This window comes from Carassius carassius, chromosome 6 (genome assembly GCF_963082965.1).
Source record: "Carassius carassius chromosome 6, fCarCar2.1, whole genome shotgun sequence".
Lineage (NCBI taxonomy): Eukaryota > Metazoa > Chordata > Actinopteri > Cypriniformes > Cyprinidae > Carassius > Carassius carassius.
The window spans coordinates 1,983,163-2,002,469 of NC_081760.1; the positions used below are offsets into that span (position 1 = coordinate 1,983,163).

Sequence of the window (19,307 nt, forward strand, 5' to 3'; positions counted from 1 at the left end):
TAACACATGCATATTAGATGCAATTTATAGATACATTGTATAGAATGGCAAAACCAGTTTATTTCACGCACATATTCCATAAAGTACATTATTATATCAAATCATTCTGTTATGTCTTTCATAGCACAGTTGAGATTCATCTTTGTACAAAGTTTGGCTTAAAACTGATTGAATGAAAAGTGAATAAAAAATTAAACATTGTTTTTGCCTATACATGCCTCGTCATGTTTTTTTAATAACTTAGTCCTGGCGTCCTCTACAAAGGACATAGAGTAAAATGTGAATAAAATATCTTATTAAAAAAAAAAATCTCTGGAGGATATATTCAATTTTCGTTGAGGACGTCGGTGTGTTTATCCCCTCCCCTCACGCTCTCTAGCGCTCATCTGGCCCTGCTCCGCTGCAGCTGCTCGGTCAACGAATGGCATCTTTCTCGACATCACGGGGCTGAAAACCCCACTCCGCTGATGATTAATTTATAGCTTTAACACACAGCAGGTTGCAGAACATCTGATCGTTTTTCAAAACGGCCCGGTTTCCAGCCATATGAATAAAAAAACAGTATACCCCATTTTTTTGTCGATGACAGGGACTCGCTATTCAACCAGCATGAAATAATTCTATTGCATGAAGGGATTGGAGCCGGGAAAGACAGCATGAAGTTACAAATCTCCGGTCTTTTGCTCGTAACTGCAGTAGCCTATGCAACGATAGAAGGTGAGTAACCTACTGCACTTGACACTGATCTTTAAGAGTTCCCCTGCATTTCTCCGTGTGCGGTTGCATATTTATTTACTTGTGTATATTATCCAATAGCCTATATGTGACCTAAAATGTTTATTTAGACGAATTCATAAATTACCAGAAAGCATCCAGTGCATGCAAGCATTATAAGCCGTTTTATCTTGTGCGTTCATGCCTGCAACAAATGAAAGATACAAAAGAATTCCGCTCGTTTAATTTACGCTTATTGCTTGGCTTCTAGCGCCCTCCATTGGCTCTCTTGAGTGTCGCGTGCGACCAGTTTTACTGGTTTTCCACCATGCATTTTGGACCAGGTTAAGAGAAGATTTTTCACATTGATTGCCATGTGTCACACTGAAGCATTAATGCAAGAAATGTGTTTTGTTTGGGTTTGGCATAGTGTTGAGGCAGTGAGAGCCTTCATCTGCAGCTTTAATCAGAAAATGGAGCCGCTGAACTGGATTTTCATATATCTTACTTGACATCTCTCTTTCTCTCGCTCTCTGCTCACTGATGTGGAAGAAGTTGTTTAATCAAGGGAAATTGCAATCAAACTTGGCATTGATAGATAAACTGAATTGCAGTTGTGTTGTAAAGGAACTCTGATATGGAAATCTGAAATCTGATAACACAAGGCCTGTTTAGGCGATAATACAGCTGCAGCCTTTTTAATCAGCATGGCATATGCTGAATAATAATATTCTCATGCTGATATTCACTACAACAGCTTGACTATGAGTGTAATGTTAATTTTTTACAAAAGTTCCTACAAGTAGTTAAAATCAAATAACTTTTTAATTCCAATATGGCTGGTTATTATGCTAATCTGTAATAACGTTTTTTATGCATTTAGCAGAGGCCTTTATCCTAAGCGACTTACTGGTGCATTCAGGCTAACAATTTTTAACTATCATGTGGTCCCTGGGAATCGAACCCACAACCTTAACGCAATGCTTTACCACTTGAGCTACAGGAACACTAATTAACATTAACATGCTTATCTTTTGAATTTACCCAAAATTTACCTTTTACCCGTAAAAGACCAGACCAGATGGTTTGCTGTCGGGGAGGACAAGAGGTCATCTGTTCAAATTTTTAAGCCAGTGACTAATGAGGTTACGTCTGTGAATTTTGTCCACCTATGCAAATAAAGCCATGGTTTTTCACGATATTTAATTTGATACTATAAGAGGGAAATAATGTAATTTTACATATAGTTAATAAAAATACACCATAGCAACAGATGAATGCAATTGACTGAGAGCATTAGTCATAGTGAGTTTTTTTTACACTTTGTGTAGAGATGACCTAAGAATTGCAGTATGCTTGAGTACATTAAAGTGGCTTTGAATATCCTGATGCAATTGACAGTAATCTTACTTCTATTAAGGAGAAAATGAACTCATTAACACAATGAATGAAGAACCAACAACCTCTTGCATAACCCAAAGTCTTGCTGTTACCTTGAAGTAGGTTTGTACACACTTCAGAATGCAGAAACACACTCTTTCTGTTTTTCACACTCTCTCGTGCACCCTCCTCCCCTTTATTATCTTTTGATTTACACGCCCCTGTCTGGTCCCTGGTTGGTGGGATCATAAACCCAGGAGAGATGGCCTTCCCTGCACACGGTCTTTATTTATGATGTAATTTAATACACTTGCTGTAGCAAGACCCACAGCCCTTCAGGGCGGGAAAAACAGCTTCCCCAAGCCAAGCAGAGAAGCCTTTTGCTAGGGGATGACCGACTGCGCCGAGGAAGGAAGCAGAGCTGGTCATTCAGCAATGATGGGCGTAACATCCTGTAAAAATGTCATTAATGTGGTGGAGCACAGATTGCTGTGCCACTAATGTTGGCTTACAGAAGACTTTTATGAACAACCCCAACCTCCAAATGCACACACTAAATTTTTATTTAATGGAAGATATTATTGTTCTTTAAATACACACACGTAAATATACATTGTTAAATTTACATTATAAAATAATTAAATTATATATATAATATTACATTAAATTGTTGTGTATTTAGAATTCTATTGACCTAAAATAGAATTATGAATTATACTGTATAATAGAATTATGAACTCTCAGTCCATGCATGATTGTTCTGGATGTACTCTGAGTAACAATATTCATGCTGAGAATTACAGTGTACATTTTAAAATTGTATTATTCTGCAACTCTACCAATCAGAATTACACTTTCTAAGAAATCAGTCTATTTTTTGTAAATGCCCCTTTTTTATTTATTTGTTGTCACATACCCATGTCTGAAATGGTGCAGACATATTTATTTACTATTAAATAGAATGTCAACGGGTAGCATGCACTAATTTTTATGATAAGAAAAGCATTTGGCAGACAGATAAAAACCAGCAAATTGAAAATGGAATTTAAAGTCATAGTTTACCATAAAATTAAAATTATTGTTGTTATTTAAAATAAATTAAACTTTCATTCATCTTTTAAACACAAATGTTAATTATTATTATTATTTTTTTTTTTATATCACATATTTTTTTTACATCCATTGAAAGTCTACATAATCAATATTTTTAGGCTTCCAAAATTACATAAAGACATTGTAAAAGCAATCCATATGAAGCAAGCAGTTTAATTCAAGTCCTCTCAAGAGACATGATCACTTTAAATGATTAAGGTTTTTGTTCACATATAAACATTTATAAATGCACATACATTATACATGTACAAGAACAAACCTCTTTGTCTTATGGTTTTAAAATTGCATGAATAAATGGTGACAGAATGTTAAATTTAGGTGACCTAACTTTTTAAATGTTGCATTTAAAATAATGTAGCATTTTTTAATTTAGTATTTATTTAATTTAAATAAATGAATAAAATCAAGACTTTTCAAAATATTTAAATGCATCTATTTATATATAAAACAAATTCTTTGTGGTACTCCTATGATACATAGTTCAGTCAGTGTATGTGTGTGTCATCAGTAATGCGAGTGAATGTGTGTGTGGGCTCATCTTGTTGCCCTGATGCTCTCTGGAGTGTGCTTGTCTGAGGTCATCATGTCAAAGCAATGGTTGCGTCAGCAGAAGGAGCTCTGAGGAGCCTGGGCCAGCTGTCACTTCATGACTCTGTGCTCATCTAACACTCGTGGGAGAGTGTTTCTGAATTTAACGTGGGATTTCTCTAGATGGCAAATCAAATATGGACATACTTCCTACATAACCAGACAGAGACAGTATGTGAATGTATAGGCCTATGCAGTACTGGTAATCAGCATGGTAGCTTTAGATTATGCTTTACCTTATCACCACATGCCACCTGAGGCTCTTGTGTCATTTTAGTTCCTTTTAATTGTTCTAAAATTAATCCAGCCTTAATCTCTCTAGCTCCTGAGGAGTTTGTCTCACTGGCTGAGATGGAGGACACTTTGTTGAGGAATCTTTTTCGGGGCTATCAGAAGTGGGTGAGACCTATCCTTCACGCCAACGACACGATTACCGTTCGCTTTGGTCTGAAGATCTCGCAGCTGGTGGATGTGGTGAGAGACACACACATTTGCACCACAACATCTGATCTTTAAAAAAGTCACCAAATGCCTTATCAAATAGCACGTAAACATTGATGCATCCTTGCAGAACACACAATGTGTAAACATGCAAGAGGCAGGGCAGAAAAAAGTATGTGAATCCCAAGGCTACTGACTTCTTCAGAAGCTTCTTAAAAACAGCTGTCTGAATGCTGTCAGTTGCTTTGCTGTTGTAAAAAACTCTGTTCCAAACTTGCATGACTTTATTTCTTCTGTTAAAGAATAATAATAATAATAATAATAATAATAACAAAGGTTTGGAATGACGTGAGGGAGAGTTAATGATTTTATTAAATGTTTTTTAACATATTTAATAACATAATAACATTTAAGTTTGTTTAGAAAGATATTGCATTGATTATAAATAACAAAGTATACTTCTGTTACATAAAAAGTCATAACTTCACAGAAAGATTAATACAGAACTATGTTTGCATTTTAAATCTTGTGTAAAATGTGTCAAAATTCAGGTTTGGGTGCATTGAAATACTTCTGCAGGTAGACCATATGCAACCGATTTCCAATTTTTCCGATGCTTTAGCCATAACACATTATTCTTCAAACCCTATTTCTGTAGCCCATAAATCATGCAGTAATGCACTGTACAGGAAGTGTGAGAGTAATTATGTCTTACTGTATGAGCAGAGTTTCTCTTCCACTTTAACGTTTTGGTGGAAAGACAAAAAAAATGGCATCTTCCATGGCTTTTGCATTTTTATAAACACACATTTTTAAAAGTCATTAAATTTGCTTAATTATGTCAAAGTGCACTTCAGGCATAAACTAAATAATTAGTGTGACAGTATGATGCTTTGTTGGAATTTAGTTTGAAGCCAGTCTAGTCTGAGCATTCAGGATGCAAATCAGTTGGTTTGGGATTCAGCCACAATTTAAGTATAGTAGTTCTGCAGAGCCACCTAATGGTCATATCCTGTAATCAGCACTACATTGTGCTCACCTTGTTGTCTTCACTTGGCAGTGTGAATTTTCTGGCTGGTGGAACACTGAACACTGTGGGAACAATTGATTTTCATGCCATTCCTTAACAGTTTAGTCTCAGTCTATTGGTTCCTATTCAGAGTCTGAATTTAACTTTTGTGTAACAAAAGGACAAAAGATACTATCTACTGAGCTGCATATATAAATAGCACAGTTGAGTTAATCATCTGTATGGCACAAGTAGGTCAAAGGTGAGAGATTTTTAGAGGCTTTGAGAGAAGTATTGCATTTGGGTTTATTCAACACAAGACATGTGATCCAAGCTCATGTATGATGCACTAAAATCAAATTAGCAGCTATAGATATTGATCACCTTTCATCGTGCATTTTTTTTATTTTTCATTTCAGGATGAAAAGAATCAACTAATGACCACAAATGTCTGGTTGTGGCAGGTAACTCAAAGATCTTTTGCTTTAATTTTTAAGAATGTCCCAAAATATTTTCCTGATCCCGGTCTCTTTCCTGTAGGAGTGGACAGACTATAAGCTTCGGTGGAATCCGGAAGATTATGGTGGAATCACATCCATCAGAGTGCCCTCAGAAACGATCTGGCTACCAGACATTGTCCTTTACGAGAAGTAAATTTCATACATTTCCTGTATTAATGTCATACAGGCATGCATTAAATAAACCTGTGAAACAAGTTTTTATAAAAGTTTTGTTTGGCTTTTATTTTTAATATTTCTTCATGACGTTTGAGATGCAGAATATCACATTACTTTTTTTGTGTATCATTAACAGTGATCATGTAAGCTAAAAAAATGTGTTGACCACTTACATAAGCTAAACTTTTAGAATGTTTGCATCCTTGCAAAAGCTAAATATATCTGTACTAAACCATTGTTTCAGAATTAGTGATAGAAGTTCTGACCGAAATATTGACCAAAATATTGATGCTATGTGAATATAGATAGTACAATAAAAATTAGCACCATAGAATTACAGAATAAACATAAAAACTGTTTTTTTTTGTTACATTGTGTCATGTATCTTGATTTCTTTTTTGTGCACTTGATCTGAAAAGCAGAGATGACACACTATGTATTTAATCTCTCAAACAATCATAATCATTGTGCGCTGCATACTCAGACAGACTAAGACTTGCCTTAAGTAAGCAACAACAACAAAAACAGCTTATATTCACTTCCTTTGATTTAACACGTCATCTTTTAACTTACCAATTGTGTTTTTATGAGACAAAAGATGTGAGCATGCATGGTGAATATGAAAAGTCAGTCTCCACCAACACGGGCAATCAAAACTCACATTTTATTTTTTTTTAAATGTAGTTGGTAATATAATGTTTCCTTCTCTCCATCTCTCCTAGTGCTGATGGCCGATTTGAGGGTTCTCTGATGACCAAAGCCATTGTAAGGTTTAATGGTACCATCATGTGGACTCCTCCTGCCAGCTATAAATCCTCCTGTACCATGGATGTCACCTTTTTCCCCTTCGACAGGCAGAACTGCTCGATGAAGTTTGGATCGTGGACGTACGATGGCACTATGGTGGACCTGACTCTGTTAGACGCATATGTAGACCGTAAAGACTTCTTTGACAATGGCGAATGGGAAATACTAAACGCCACCGGCCAGAGGGGAAGTCGGCGTGATGGCATTTACTCTTATCCTTACGTCACATATTCGTTCATTCTGAAACGTCTTCCTCTATTTTATACACTCTTTCTCATCATCCCATGTCTGGGTCTGTCGTTTCTCACGGTTCTGGTCTTCTACCTCCCCTCGGATGAAGGAGAAAAGCTGTCCCTCTCCACCTCCGTCCTTGTGTCTCTCACTGTGTTTCTTCTTGTCATTGAAGAGATCATTCCATCTTCCTCTAAAGTCATTCCTCTGATAGGAGAGTATCTGCTTTTTATCATGATCTTCGTCACATTCTCGATCATCGTGACTGTGTTTGTCATCAACGTCCATCATCGTTCTTCTGCCACGTACCATCCAATGGCACCGTGGGTTAAGAGTCTATTCCTTCAGAGATTACCCATACTGCTCTGCATGAGGGGACATACTGATCGTTATCAGTACCCAGACATCGAGCTGCGGAGCCCAGAGCTAAAACGAGGGATGAAAAGAGGGCAACAGAAGAGTGCCGGAGGAGGGCGAGGAGGGTTAAAGGAAGATGAGAATCAGGCCTGGATTGCCCTGTTGGAGAAAGCCACTCACTCAGTGCACTACATTTCCAGACACATCAAGAAGGAACACTTCATCAGAGAGGTGTTTAGACTTGTTTTTTTTTTACATTTTAGAGTAAAGATTTGTTCATTCAGGACACTGTTTATACAGGACTAAGAGTAGTAAAAATACAATGAAGCAGTCAGTTATCAAATGATGAATTCGAAAATAAAAATAAATCAAATTGACAAAATAATAGATACATTTACAAATATTTATGTTTTCAGCTTATGTTTAAAATTTAACAATAAAACAATTCTAAACTGCTATATATGCACGCAAACTTTCAAATCTGAGTCATTTAAACCAATTGCTTTGCAAATGGTTCACGGTTTCAAATCGTTTTCTTGAAACTTTGATTTATCAAAGAAATAGTTCACCCCAAAATTTTAAATTGATGAAAATGTTCCCCCCCATCAGGCCATCCAATATGTAAATAAGTTTGTTTCTTTATCACAACACAAATTTAGCATTTGCTTACCAACGGATCCTCTTGCAGTGAAGGGGTGCCGTCAGAATGAGAGTTCAAACAGCTGATAAAAAAGCCAAACTCCACATGACTCCAGTCAATTAATTAAAGCTTTAAATCAAATCTGAAAGGAAATCAAATTCCATTTAAAAAGAAGTGTCTGCATAAGGTTTTTCATATTAGTAATTTGTAGTATTTGTATTAGTGTAGTGTATTATTAACTTCTAGACGCATTTGCTTAAATCAAGCGACTTTGATACATGCTCCGGACAACTGATTCAAAACAAAAGATTCACGAAGATTTACAAGCCTGAAGCAGTATTTTAAAAGCGCCCATCACTTAGAAACACCATTTTGACAATATAGCCACCTGCAAAGGCAAAAGTTGTTATAGAGATATAAAATGTTAATTTAATATTTTTTTTTAGAAAAGTGTTGCTTTTACATGAAAATTTACAAATGTGCATTAAATTAATCAGCTAAATATATATATATATATATATATATATATATATATATATATATATTATTTCAGATAAAAAAGTGGTCAAAGATGTGATTGTGAAATAAAAAGTAGTGTCAATTAAGGCAAACATATATCCCGTGTGAAAGTCCCTAATGCTAATTGTTTGGGACAGTTCAATGTTAGAGGTCGTCTATGAAAGGTGAAAAAGCAATTTAATGACTAGCTGTGCATTTGTGTCTTGTTTGTCTCTCAGGTTGTTCAGGATTGGAAGTTTGTGGCTCAGGTATTGGACCGGATCTTCCTCTGGGTCTTTCTTACAGTTTCTGTGCTTGGGACCGTCCTCATCTTCACCCCAGCTCTGCAGATGTACTTCAGCACATAAAAAAACAGCCTACCAAATCTCCTTTACCCTTGACAACATTCTTATGACCCCTCTGAAATATATGTAGTTCCCACAATATCCCAGTAATCCTTCTAAACGTCATTTTCTGACCTAGCCACATCTGTAATCCTCCTAGAATTCAGCTCCTAGCTCTCCTTTCTAGCTGTGATCGGTAATTAGACTGAAAAAAAAAAAGTTTCAAAACATTTTCAGCCCGTTTAACACATAACTAAGAGGCAGCTTATGAAGTTGGGGTTGTTTGGATCTGTGTAATCTCTCGGAATGGGTCATGGTTTTAAAGATCTTCAATAATTTGACTTTACTGTGATGTAAAAGGTGTAACCACATCTTTTATGCCTCTTATTTCACTTGTTATCATTCATTCATGTATTTATGTATTTATTTATTTAGGGTGGGTAAAAATTGTGTCATTGTTCATTTAAGTAATATTTTACAGTAATATTTTATCATTCCAGTCATTAGGTAACAAACCTATTCAATAGATTAAAATTCCAATCTGTATGCAGTAAATATTTATTTTTTACACTATACAGATATTACTCTGGAGCATGGAGAAGATTAGTAGATTGGATAGTTATTATGTGAAATTATAACAGTATCTCTATTATTGGGACAGGTGTTCCTTACTGTACAGTCTTGCATCTATTGTCCTAGTTTTTAGTACTGTTAAATGCATGTAGTATCATGCCTTTGGATGACAGTATGCATATATAAATGTTATGCAGATGAGGCCATGCATAATACAAAGTGCATGTGTAAGTATATCTACAATCTTCCACAATCTGGGATTTATAAAAAAAAGACATTTACATAGATGCATATGTGGAACATATATGGATTTATAAATCTCAATATCTCCCATTTGTGCTTTTAGGATGACGTCTACACCACATTAAACATTCTTATCCCTAAATCCTTGGAGATACTGTCGCTGATTCAAGTGGGAGAGATTACTTGATCACAGCTTGTGTTTAGCATCATAAGCAAGGACTTTATTATGATTTCCATCTTTATTTCTGTTCATTTACACTGGTCAGTAAATGGAAATGTCATTGTATCAGTTTTTTGTTGTTTGGATGTCTAACATGTGTTTTATGTAAATAACCTTGTAAGTGATCTGATCAAGTGTCTTTTACTCTGCACTGCAGTGTCTCATCAGACACATTTCTCTATGGTTCAGAATAACTTGTCATTTTGCACGGGAAGCATTTAATGAATTAGTGTTATTTGGGTCTTTTAAAATAATGTTTTTTTTTTAGAGAACCCCAAACCTGGCCCTTATCTTTTGAGACTAGTTTAATAATGCAAAAGTAGTAGAGGGAATTCAGGTAAAATGAACACTTTTGATAGCTTGACAATATTACTGTACTGTAAATATTCACTGCACTATATATTTTTGGTTTCATTTTACGGTGTCCTTGTTACAGTGTAATTACACAATTAAATACACTCTTAAAAATAAAGGTACTTCAAAGGGTTCTTCAAGCAATGCCATAGAAGAACCATTTTTTGGTTTCACAAACAACCATTCAGTCAAGGTTCTCCCATTCGTGTTGGCCCTGTCTCCCCGCGTCTTTACGAAGGTCTCGGAGGAAGCCCTGGCTCCTCTCAGGGAACAAGGTGTCCGTATCCTCAACTACCTTGACGACTGGCTGATCCTAGCTCATTCTCGAGAGCGGTTGTGCGAGCACAGGGATCTGGTGCTCAGACACCTTGCCCGACTGGGTCTTCAGGTCAACTGGGAAAAGAGCAAGCTCTCCCCTGTGCAGAGGATCTCTTTTCTCGGTATGGAAATAGACTTGGTCGCCATTTTCACGCGGGTTACGAACGAGCGCGCGCAGTCACTGCTGAATTGCCTGAGACACTTCGAGGGCAAGAGAGCGGTTCCACTGAAACTGTTTCAGAGGCTCCTGGGGCATATGGCGTCTACGGCGGCGGTCATACCGCTCGGGCTACTCCATATGAGACCGCTTCAGCACTGGCTTCATGACCGAGTCCCGAGACTGCAACCGTAGCGTACATCAACCGTCAGGGTGGTCTACGCTCCCGCCGCATGTCGCAACTTGCTCGCCATCTCCTCTTGTGGAGTCACAAGCATCTGAGGTCGCTTCGTGCCATTCACATTCCAGGCAGGCTCAATCGTGCAGCCGACGAGCTCTCATGGCAGCAGTCTCGCCCCGGGGAATGGAGACTCCACCCCCAGTCGATTCAGCTGATTTGGGAACAATTTGGAGACGCTCAGGTAGACCTGTTTGCCTCTCCAGAAAATTCCCACTGCCAGTTGTTTTTCTCCCTGACTGAGGGCACTCTCGGCACGGACACCCTGGCACACAGCTGGCTGCTGGGCCTGTGCAAGTATGCGTTTCCCCCAGTGAGCCTTCTTGCACAGACGTTGTGCAAGATCAGGGAGGACGAGGAGCAGGTCCTCATGGCTGAGCCTTTTTGGCCCGGCTGGACCTGGTTCCCCAAACTTGTACTCCTAGCGACAGCCCCTCCCTGGCCAATTCCTCTGAGGAACGACCTTCTTTCTCAGAGAAGGGGCACCCTCTGGCACCCACATCCCGATCTGTGGAACCTACAAGTGTGGGTCCTGGATGGGTCACGGAAGGTTTAGGTACCACAGGTGGTAGCTACCATCACTTCAGCTAGAGCCATGTCCACCAGACACGCCTATGCTTTGAAGTGGAACCTCTTCGTCACTTGGTGTTCTTCACGGCGTGAGGACCCCTGGTAATGTCCGATTGGGTCAGTGCTTTCCTTTCTTCAGGAGGGGTTGGAACGACTCCTTCCACCCTCAAGGTCTATGTGGCCGCCATTTCGGCTCACCATGACCCTGTTGAAGGTAAGTCTCTGGGGAGGCACGATCTGATCATCAGGTTCCCCTCAGCAAGTCCCCTCTTGGGACCTCGCAGTAATTCTATCGGCACTGCAGAGGGCTCCCTTCGAACCCTTGCTCTCAGTTGAGCTAAAGTTTTTATCTTTGAAAACTGCGCTCCGGACGGCTTTGGCTTCGGTGAAGAGGTTCGGGGACCTGCAGGCATTTTCAGTTGACGAAGTGTGCCTGGAATTCCGGCCGGCTAACTCTAACGTTATCTTGAGACCCCGGCCTGGGTATGTGCCCAAAGTTCCCACCACTCCTTTTAGGGATCAGGTGGTGAACTTGCAAGCGCTGCCCCTGGAGGAGGCAGACCCAGCCCTGGCGCTGCTCTGTCCAGTACGTGCACTCCGCACCTACGTGGACAGAACTCAGTGCCTTAGGACCTCAGACCAGCTCTTTGTCTGTTACGGAGGCCAGCAGAAGGGAAAGGCTGTCTCCAAGCAGAGGTTATCCCACTGGATAGTGGATGCTATTGTCCTGGCTTATCAAGCTCAAGACCTGCCATGCCCCCTAGGGGTGAGAGCTCACTCAACTAGGAGTGTAGCTTCCTCCTGGGCGCTGGCGCATGGCGCCTCGCTAACAGACATCTGTAGAGCTGCGGGCTGGGCGACACCTAAACACATTCCCAAGATTTTCTAATCTCCGTGTAGAGCCCGTGTCCTCCCGGGTACTCGCCCCTTCGGGCCAGTAAGGACCTGCTTGGTGTCAATCCGCTTGCTGCGCCATTCCACTCCGCGGACTGGATACGTGCGCTATTCCCCTCAGATGAGTTCCTCAGTCAGAACCCTGGGTTCCTCCAGCACTGTTAATGTCCAACACTTGTGTACATGCCCCTTGGTCAGCCCTGTGTGGGACTAGGTGCCTCCATGTGGTGTGATTCCGCTTTCTGGGCAATCCCACATGTGTATGTCCACAGTAAGTCTCTCCGCAGCATGTGTCTTTCCCTTGGCAAGCCCCTTGCCAGCTCTGTCGTTGAAACTTCCACCCTGCAGGCTGGGTACCGCAGAGTTCTTATGTATCACCACCTGGGTGGATACCTGCCTTCTGTAAGTCCTCCAACGGGCAGGCAGCTTGGTAGCATACGTCCAGCTGGAATATGCTACCCAGTGTATTCTGTGTAAGTTCTGAGCCCTCACTCGTGCTGGCCTCGCGACAGGGTGCTTGCTATCACTCACACGGGTCGCTGGAAGACAGCCATGTGGCGTTTTGTAAGGGACCCCATTCGTAACGTCGAACGTGACCGACTGAAAAGGAACGTCTTGGTTACGTATGTAACCCTCGTTCCCTGAAGGAGGGAACAGAGACGTTACGTCCCCTTGCCAAATTGCTGTTCCGCTGAACGGCTGGGTCACTGGATCGGCCCCTCAGCGAAGACTTGAATGCGAGTTGCTTGCGTTGCTCCTTATATACCCGCTCTGCGGGGCGGAGTTCGTGATGCAAATCCCGCAGACCAAGGTACTTTGTGTACCATTGGCTCGTTTTGTACCACTCGAAGGTGATTGGGCTCTCGGGCGATATCCCATTCGTAACGTTTCCGTTCCTTCCTTCAGGGAACGAGGGTTACATACGTAACCAAGACGTTTTTCAATGTTTAAAGATTACTTATTTTCTTTTACTTTCAAAAAACTGTAAATGTAAGAGTGGGGCTATTTTACAGGAAAATTCTATGAAGTCCCATTAGACTTAGTACAGTTTTTTTTTACCATCAACCAGCCAAAAGGTTTTACCATAGGTTTTTACAGGGAATAAATAATATGTTTTATTTATAAAGCGCCTTTCCAGTGCTCAAGGATGCTTTTCAGTAAAACTTGAAGAGATGTAGATGAGGCTCTAGGCCTGTGCAACATATTTTGTATGCAAGGTTCAGGGCTTCCTAATAGTTTCAAATCACAGTAGATTAGGTTTATTTTTAAAGGATTTATTTTACATAATAAATGGATGGATGCATTGTTCTAATAATGCATAATGCAGCCTTAGAGGATGCCACAAAAAAGTCTTCTCCTGTCAAAAATGGATGCAAATGCATACATGGCCTGTCTTTTAATTGAAACTAACTTAAAACAGGCTGAACAACAAATACAATAGTAATACATACAATAAGGATTACATTTAACCACATGTCATTTGCTGGCCAGTTTCTTATCCTAAGGGTCTAATTTTTTCCACTTCAAAATAATTTTTTTTACTCCATAAAACTGATAACATTATGTCCACAGATCTTATCTTAATACAACGTCACAGATCACTATTTTCCAGAGACAAAAAAAATTACATCAATTAACCTGTTAAATTGTTTCGACTGATTAAAGGTTGACATTCAGAGGAGATGACAAAATGAAAAACACAGCCATTGAGATAAAATAAAATAAAAAATAAGGCAACAGATGGCAAATGGTTTCCAACAGATGGCAGCATAATCCACTAATGATACTGGTGTAATAACGTTCATCGTTATGACCAGCATCCATCGTGAAGGAATGTTAATGAATCTGGTTAAAAATAAAACTTGTGTGGTTTACTGAGATAACACACTACAGTGCAAGTAGTTAAGCTAACCTTCTGCTCTCATTCCTGGTCTGATCTGTTCGGGTATGACTGATATTTACGAGTTGTGCAGTTCTAATGTAATGTCTTCAAGACATTAAGTAAGTTCGTAAGTTCGTAAGTTCTTTTATTGCCCCTTTAGGAGAAATTTGATATAAGCAACCAGGAGAGCAGATCAACACACACACACAAAAATAAAATAAAATACAACATTCCGAAACATATATAATTCCCACACAATCCTAATAATACACTAACATTACATGTTGCCCATCACATTACCCTCATCCATAGAACAATTTCAATCACTTCAGTTATTCAATAATTCAGTAATTATGAGTAACAGAACTGCATTTATCAGGAAAGCAACAACCAACTGAATTCTATTTCTCTATATATTCTGATGCTTTATTCAAGTGTTTTTGAGTGATTCAATAGTTTGTTGAAATTTCATGTAGAAACCAGTTGTAACATGACAGCTGAAATGGAATCAGTGTCATCTGCTAAAAGTAGCAAACTCATTTAATCTGAAGGGACATCATCATGCCAGTCTTTATTAACACAGAACATATACAATCTCAGTGTAATGTTTTTTGTTTACATAAATCTATATAAAATGCACTGTGTGCTCTGGGTTGTCTCGTTCATTAAGTTTTTTAAATGCATAAAAAATAATAATGCATTTCATTTAAAGTGAAATCAGGGTTACTGTTAAGCTGTTATTTCCTCATCTCTTCTCTTTGAGTTGACTGAGGGTCAGAAAAGTTCAAGTCTGTTCCTCTTTTTTTCTACAGCTTTTTTTCTTCTGCTTTCCTCCAATCTTCAGAGCTTTAACTCCAATCTTCTGAACACTCGTATTCTTCCACATATAATGAAAGGTAAGAGAGTGAGAGTGTAAAAGAGAAAGAGAACGATATGGAAACCTTGATAGTGTGCCTTCTAGGGTCTTCCCAGAGGTTATAAGGGTCTTTTAATATAAATCTGATCCTGTAATACTTCCTATGATTCCTATCTCTGTTTCTCTCCTTGTACGTATAAGGTGTACTTTTTACATTTTCTTTGATGCTTAAAATGTCATTCAAAAAAAAAAAAAAAAAAAAAAAAAACCTATAAAAGGCTTAGAATTTTTTTTTATATTACATTTATTTTATTGGGGGTACCAGTGTGGGGTTATAATCTATTACAAAATAATAGTTTTGAAGCATTCCCTATTAATTACATTTATAAATATAAAGTGTTCTAATATAAAATATTCTAAACTTATACAAGTATTGAAAACAATTTCACACATTATACTGCTTGATGTTACAGGCCGGCAAACATCAAGAGCACATATGCTTTTACGCTGTGCTGTACTTTGCAGCTGTATGATTTGCAAACAGATTCATCACACACTGGTGCCTCAGCAGACGTTCATTCTCACACAGGACTATGAATGAAAGCGCAAGACATTAAATCTGACAGTCCCCAAAACCCTGTCGGTGGCAGACACCAGTATATGACCTCTCCCACTTCTCACGGCATCCACAAGATTTGCACAACTGTCTCTCAGCATCAGTCGAGAGCAGAGAACAGTTGGTGCCTCATGCACCATCAGCTCCACTCAGAGAGCATGAACTAACTTTTGTGCTACTGTTCTCGTCTTGTCTTGTCAGAGTCACAGGTCATTTAATCTACCCTTACTGTCATGTAGTCTACAGCCATGGAAATCTTGCATTCGGCTGAATACAATTATAATTTACTGAACATTTCCTTTAGCCATAAAATGCATCATTGGAGGTTAGAAAAATAGATTTGATTGGAGAAATTGAAACATCACACTTTCCTCTGATTCTGAAATGTTGTGGTGTTCTGTTAGGTCTCGTTTTAACTTATTCTACTAAATATAATATGTGATAAGCAGGTTTTTGTTTATTTATTACATGGGAGGATTATACTATACTATACTATTAGACAGAGAATGCATTGTATTCCTTACATCGTGAATACATTTGCATTCCATACTCCATCCATAATATTGCATTCTCCAGTGAAAAAGTAGCTCGTTTAAATCAGAAAAGATATAGACAGAATTTTTTTTAAACATTTCAGAAAAAAAGGGTTTTCTTCTCAAATCAGTGTCTAAATAAGTGTGACTTATCCTAGATTGTGGCAGCACGTTATAAGTGCTATGGCAATAAGGCTGAAATTATTAAATATCTTTTTGCAGTCAAGACTTCAAGGTGTTTATACAGGAGCTGACTTCGAAAAATAAAACTACCCTGTAAAATATTCACTAAAGTAAAAAGTGTGACAATTAGGCCAATTTGCACTATCCAAACAGTACCAGCCTTTGGACTACAGGGAAATTCCCTCGTGAACAACATAGCATTAAAGGGTTAGTTCACCCAGATAGCAAATTTATGTAATTAATAACTTACCCTGATGTTGTTTCAAACCCGCTCGGTGTTCATCTTCAGTTCTCTCTTCACAGCAGTTCAGTCAGTGTACTGTTTGAGTAAATGAATTTCTCCGGGATATTGGTTTGTTTGAACTCAGAGAGAGTGTCAGCCACATTAAAAAAGTTAACAGCTTAAGTCATTAGTGGATTAATGCGTATTGGAGACGCGAACCGTTTAAAACGATTTTAGTTCGATTTGGTGAACTGAATGATTCGTTCGCGAACCGGATATCCAGACAGCTTTGATTTGAACTCTCTCTCACAACAGACACAGAAGAGAAGACAATGCTGAATAAAGTCGTCGTTTTTGCTATTTTTTTTTGACCAAAATGTATTTTCGATGCTTCAAAAAATTCTAACCGACCCTCTGATGTCACATGGACTACTTTGATGATGTTTTTCTTACCTTTCTGGACATGGACAGTAGACCGTACACACAGCTTCAATGGAGGGACTGAGAGCTCTCGGACTAAATCTAAAATATCTTAAACTGTGTTCAGAAGATAAACGGAGGTCTTACGGGTTTGAAACAACATGAGGGTAAGTTATTAATTACATAAATTTGCTATCTGGGTGAACAAACCCTTTAAGTGCTTTGCTCAGTGGCACAATAGTGACAGCAATCATGAATTACACTTAACGGTGTTTAAAACAGCGACCTTCGGATCAATAGTTCACATCTTTGACCTCTAAAAAAATGTACGAGAGGAATCTAATACTTCAGATTTAGTGCCCCGATCACAAACACCTGATAATGCGCTCGGGCTGCAAGCTCATATTTATAAATCCTCACTGAACCAAATAATGATCCATACAGAGCACTGTTCATTAAGAGGTATTTAAATCACGGGGATTCAATAGGCCTACTTTAAATTTAGATTTCACAAGTATCATGTCGCGCTTGCAGCATATTATCCACAGTGAATGAAATGCTAGCGTGTTCAGATGGCGTCTTAACGCATAATATAAGAACGGTGCCAGTGCCATCAATCGGGTATGTAGTGTTATGCATAGTAATGAGACTCTTGGCTGACAGTTAATAATGCTGATTATAAACAAACTGCTCTTGCATCGCGGTCACAAATGTGTTTGAGAAATTAAAGCAAAGGAGAGAGAGAGAGAGAGAGAGAGAGAGAGAGAGAGAGAGAGAGAGAGAGAGAGAGAGAGAGAGAGAGAGCGCAAGTGCTACTTATCTCAGCACACAGCTCAGATGCTGACAGACTAAAGTTTCGTCGGCTTGTGTGTATAAGGACAACTTCCCATTACATGAATGATGCGGAATCAAAGATATTTTGGAATTCTACGCCTTGGATTTTTTATATGGATGTCATTTTGTATTAAAGGTAGGATTTTTTTCATTATTTTATTTATTTATTTATTTGCTAAGGTTATTTGCCTTTCACAAAATTTACGTAGATTTGTAATCGAAAAAGTATAAACTCCGTGAAGATGCATCATATCTAAATGGTTATTTTACTTCTGTGTTGTTGAAAGTGTAAAGTAAGACAATGCTGAGTTATTAAAGCGAGGATTGGTCACTTCACTATATAAAAATATGAGCAAGTGTGTTTGTCTTTGTGTACAGCTTGTAAGAGTGTCTGTGTGCGATTTGCCTTGCAGCATCTCGACCTCTTAATACCCCATGACATCTGGCACGATCGCACTGAAGCATGAGCACTGACAAAAATACTGCACAGCATCCTTAGGTCTGCTTGCTAACACGCCAGTGTGAGACGGGACCAAAGACATGTTTTATGACCTATAAGTTTAGTGTAGCCTATTATGGGTTAACTCATTGCACGAGTGTATGGGTATGCGCGCGCATCAAGTGCTTATCTGTATGCTCGACTTCTTTTCGATACTTTCAAATAACGCCTCGCGCAATAAATCTGTTCTGCGCGAGTGATGTTATATCTGAATGACATTTAATATTGATTACCTCTAAAAATTGCGAGTTACTTCGTAAATCTCTGACAGAAAATAACCAAAGCATCAACCTTTGTGTGTAAACACAGACATGCAGACTGATACAAACAGTGAAATAACCCATGGGCCATGGCTGTTGGACTGAATTAAATCAGGTCTCTTGAAACATCACTCAGCCAATCAGATTTGTGGAATGCAACTACCTTTGTATAATCCACCTCTCTTACACATTAGCATTAGAGCTGGAACTGCTCTGAATAATAACCTGTCAAAGAGATAACTTGTTACATGTGACTTTTTGGATAAATAACATTCTGTTACTGATCATGAAGGTGGTCTCTTGGTGCCCTTTAATTTCCCTTACAGCTATTAAAGCTCCTTGATTGATTTTGTCTGGACATTTCGGTGTGTGTGGCTTTCACTTCTTGCCATTTAAGGTCTGGAATTCCCTTAAAACTATTTACAGAGGTCATGCACACCCATTGCCCTTAATATTTCAGCTAAATTACTTCAGTTATGACTTTAGTCAGCTTTGTGCCAATTATGGTAATATTGTAAGGCTGAGTTTGCAGATTTCTTTAAAAGGTAAAGTTGCACACAAGGCACCCTGGATTCTTGGGCCACTGTTGTCTGATATCTTGAGACCAAAACAGCATGGGCATTTTCCATTGGCAG

At 38.8% G+C, this 19,307-nt stretch overlaps 2 protein-coding genes across 2 annotated transcripts in view; both read left to right on the forward strand.

The window, feature by feature from the left end:
• Nucleotides 1-392: 392 nt before the first annotated feature.
• On the forward strand, nt 393-8,977 carry chrnb3a (cholinergic receptor nicotinic beta 3 subunit a). The gene is made up of 6 exons (XM_059551854.1): nt 393-717; nt 4,118-4,269; nt 5,665-5,709; nt 5,786-5,895; nt 6,645-7,548; nt 8,695-8,977. The coding sequence occupies exons 1-6, from the start codon at nt 657-659 to the stop codon at nt 8,821-8,823; spliced, it is 1,401 nt and encodes a 466-aa protein (XP_059407837.1). The 5' UTR covers nt 393-656; the 3' UTR covers nt 8,824-8,977.
• An 8,919-nt stretch (nt 8,978-17,896) lies between these two features.
• Nucleotides 17,897-19,307, forward strand: part of LOC132142194 (neuronal acetylcholine receptor subunit alpha-7-like) — a 36,007-nt gene continuing 34,596 nt past the window's right edge. The window contains exon 1 of the mRNA XM_059551856.1: nt 17,897-18,049. Within this exon, the coding sequence (XP_059407839.1) occupies nt 17,977-18,049 (73 nt within the window). The 5' untranslated portion in view covers nt 17,897-17,976. The remainder of the gene's footprint in view (nt 18,050-19,307) is intronic.

Coding starts and splice junctions, on each gene's coding strand:
- chrnb3a (XM_059551854.1), top strand. CDS start 657: ATGAAGTTACAAATCTCCGGTCTTTTGCTCGTAACTGCAGTAGCCTAT. Junction 5,710..5,785: donor CAAATGTCTGGTTGTGGCAG/GTAACTCAAAGA, acceptor TCTTTCCTGTAG/GAGTGGACAGACTATAAGCT. Junction 7,549..8,694: donor AGGAACACTTCATCAGAGAG/GTGTTTAGACTT, acceptor TTTGTCTCTCAG/GTTGTTCAGGATTGGAAGTT.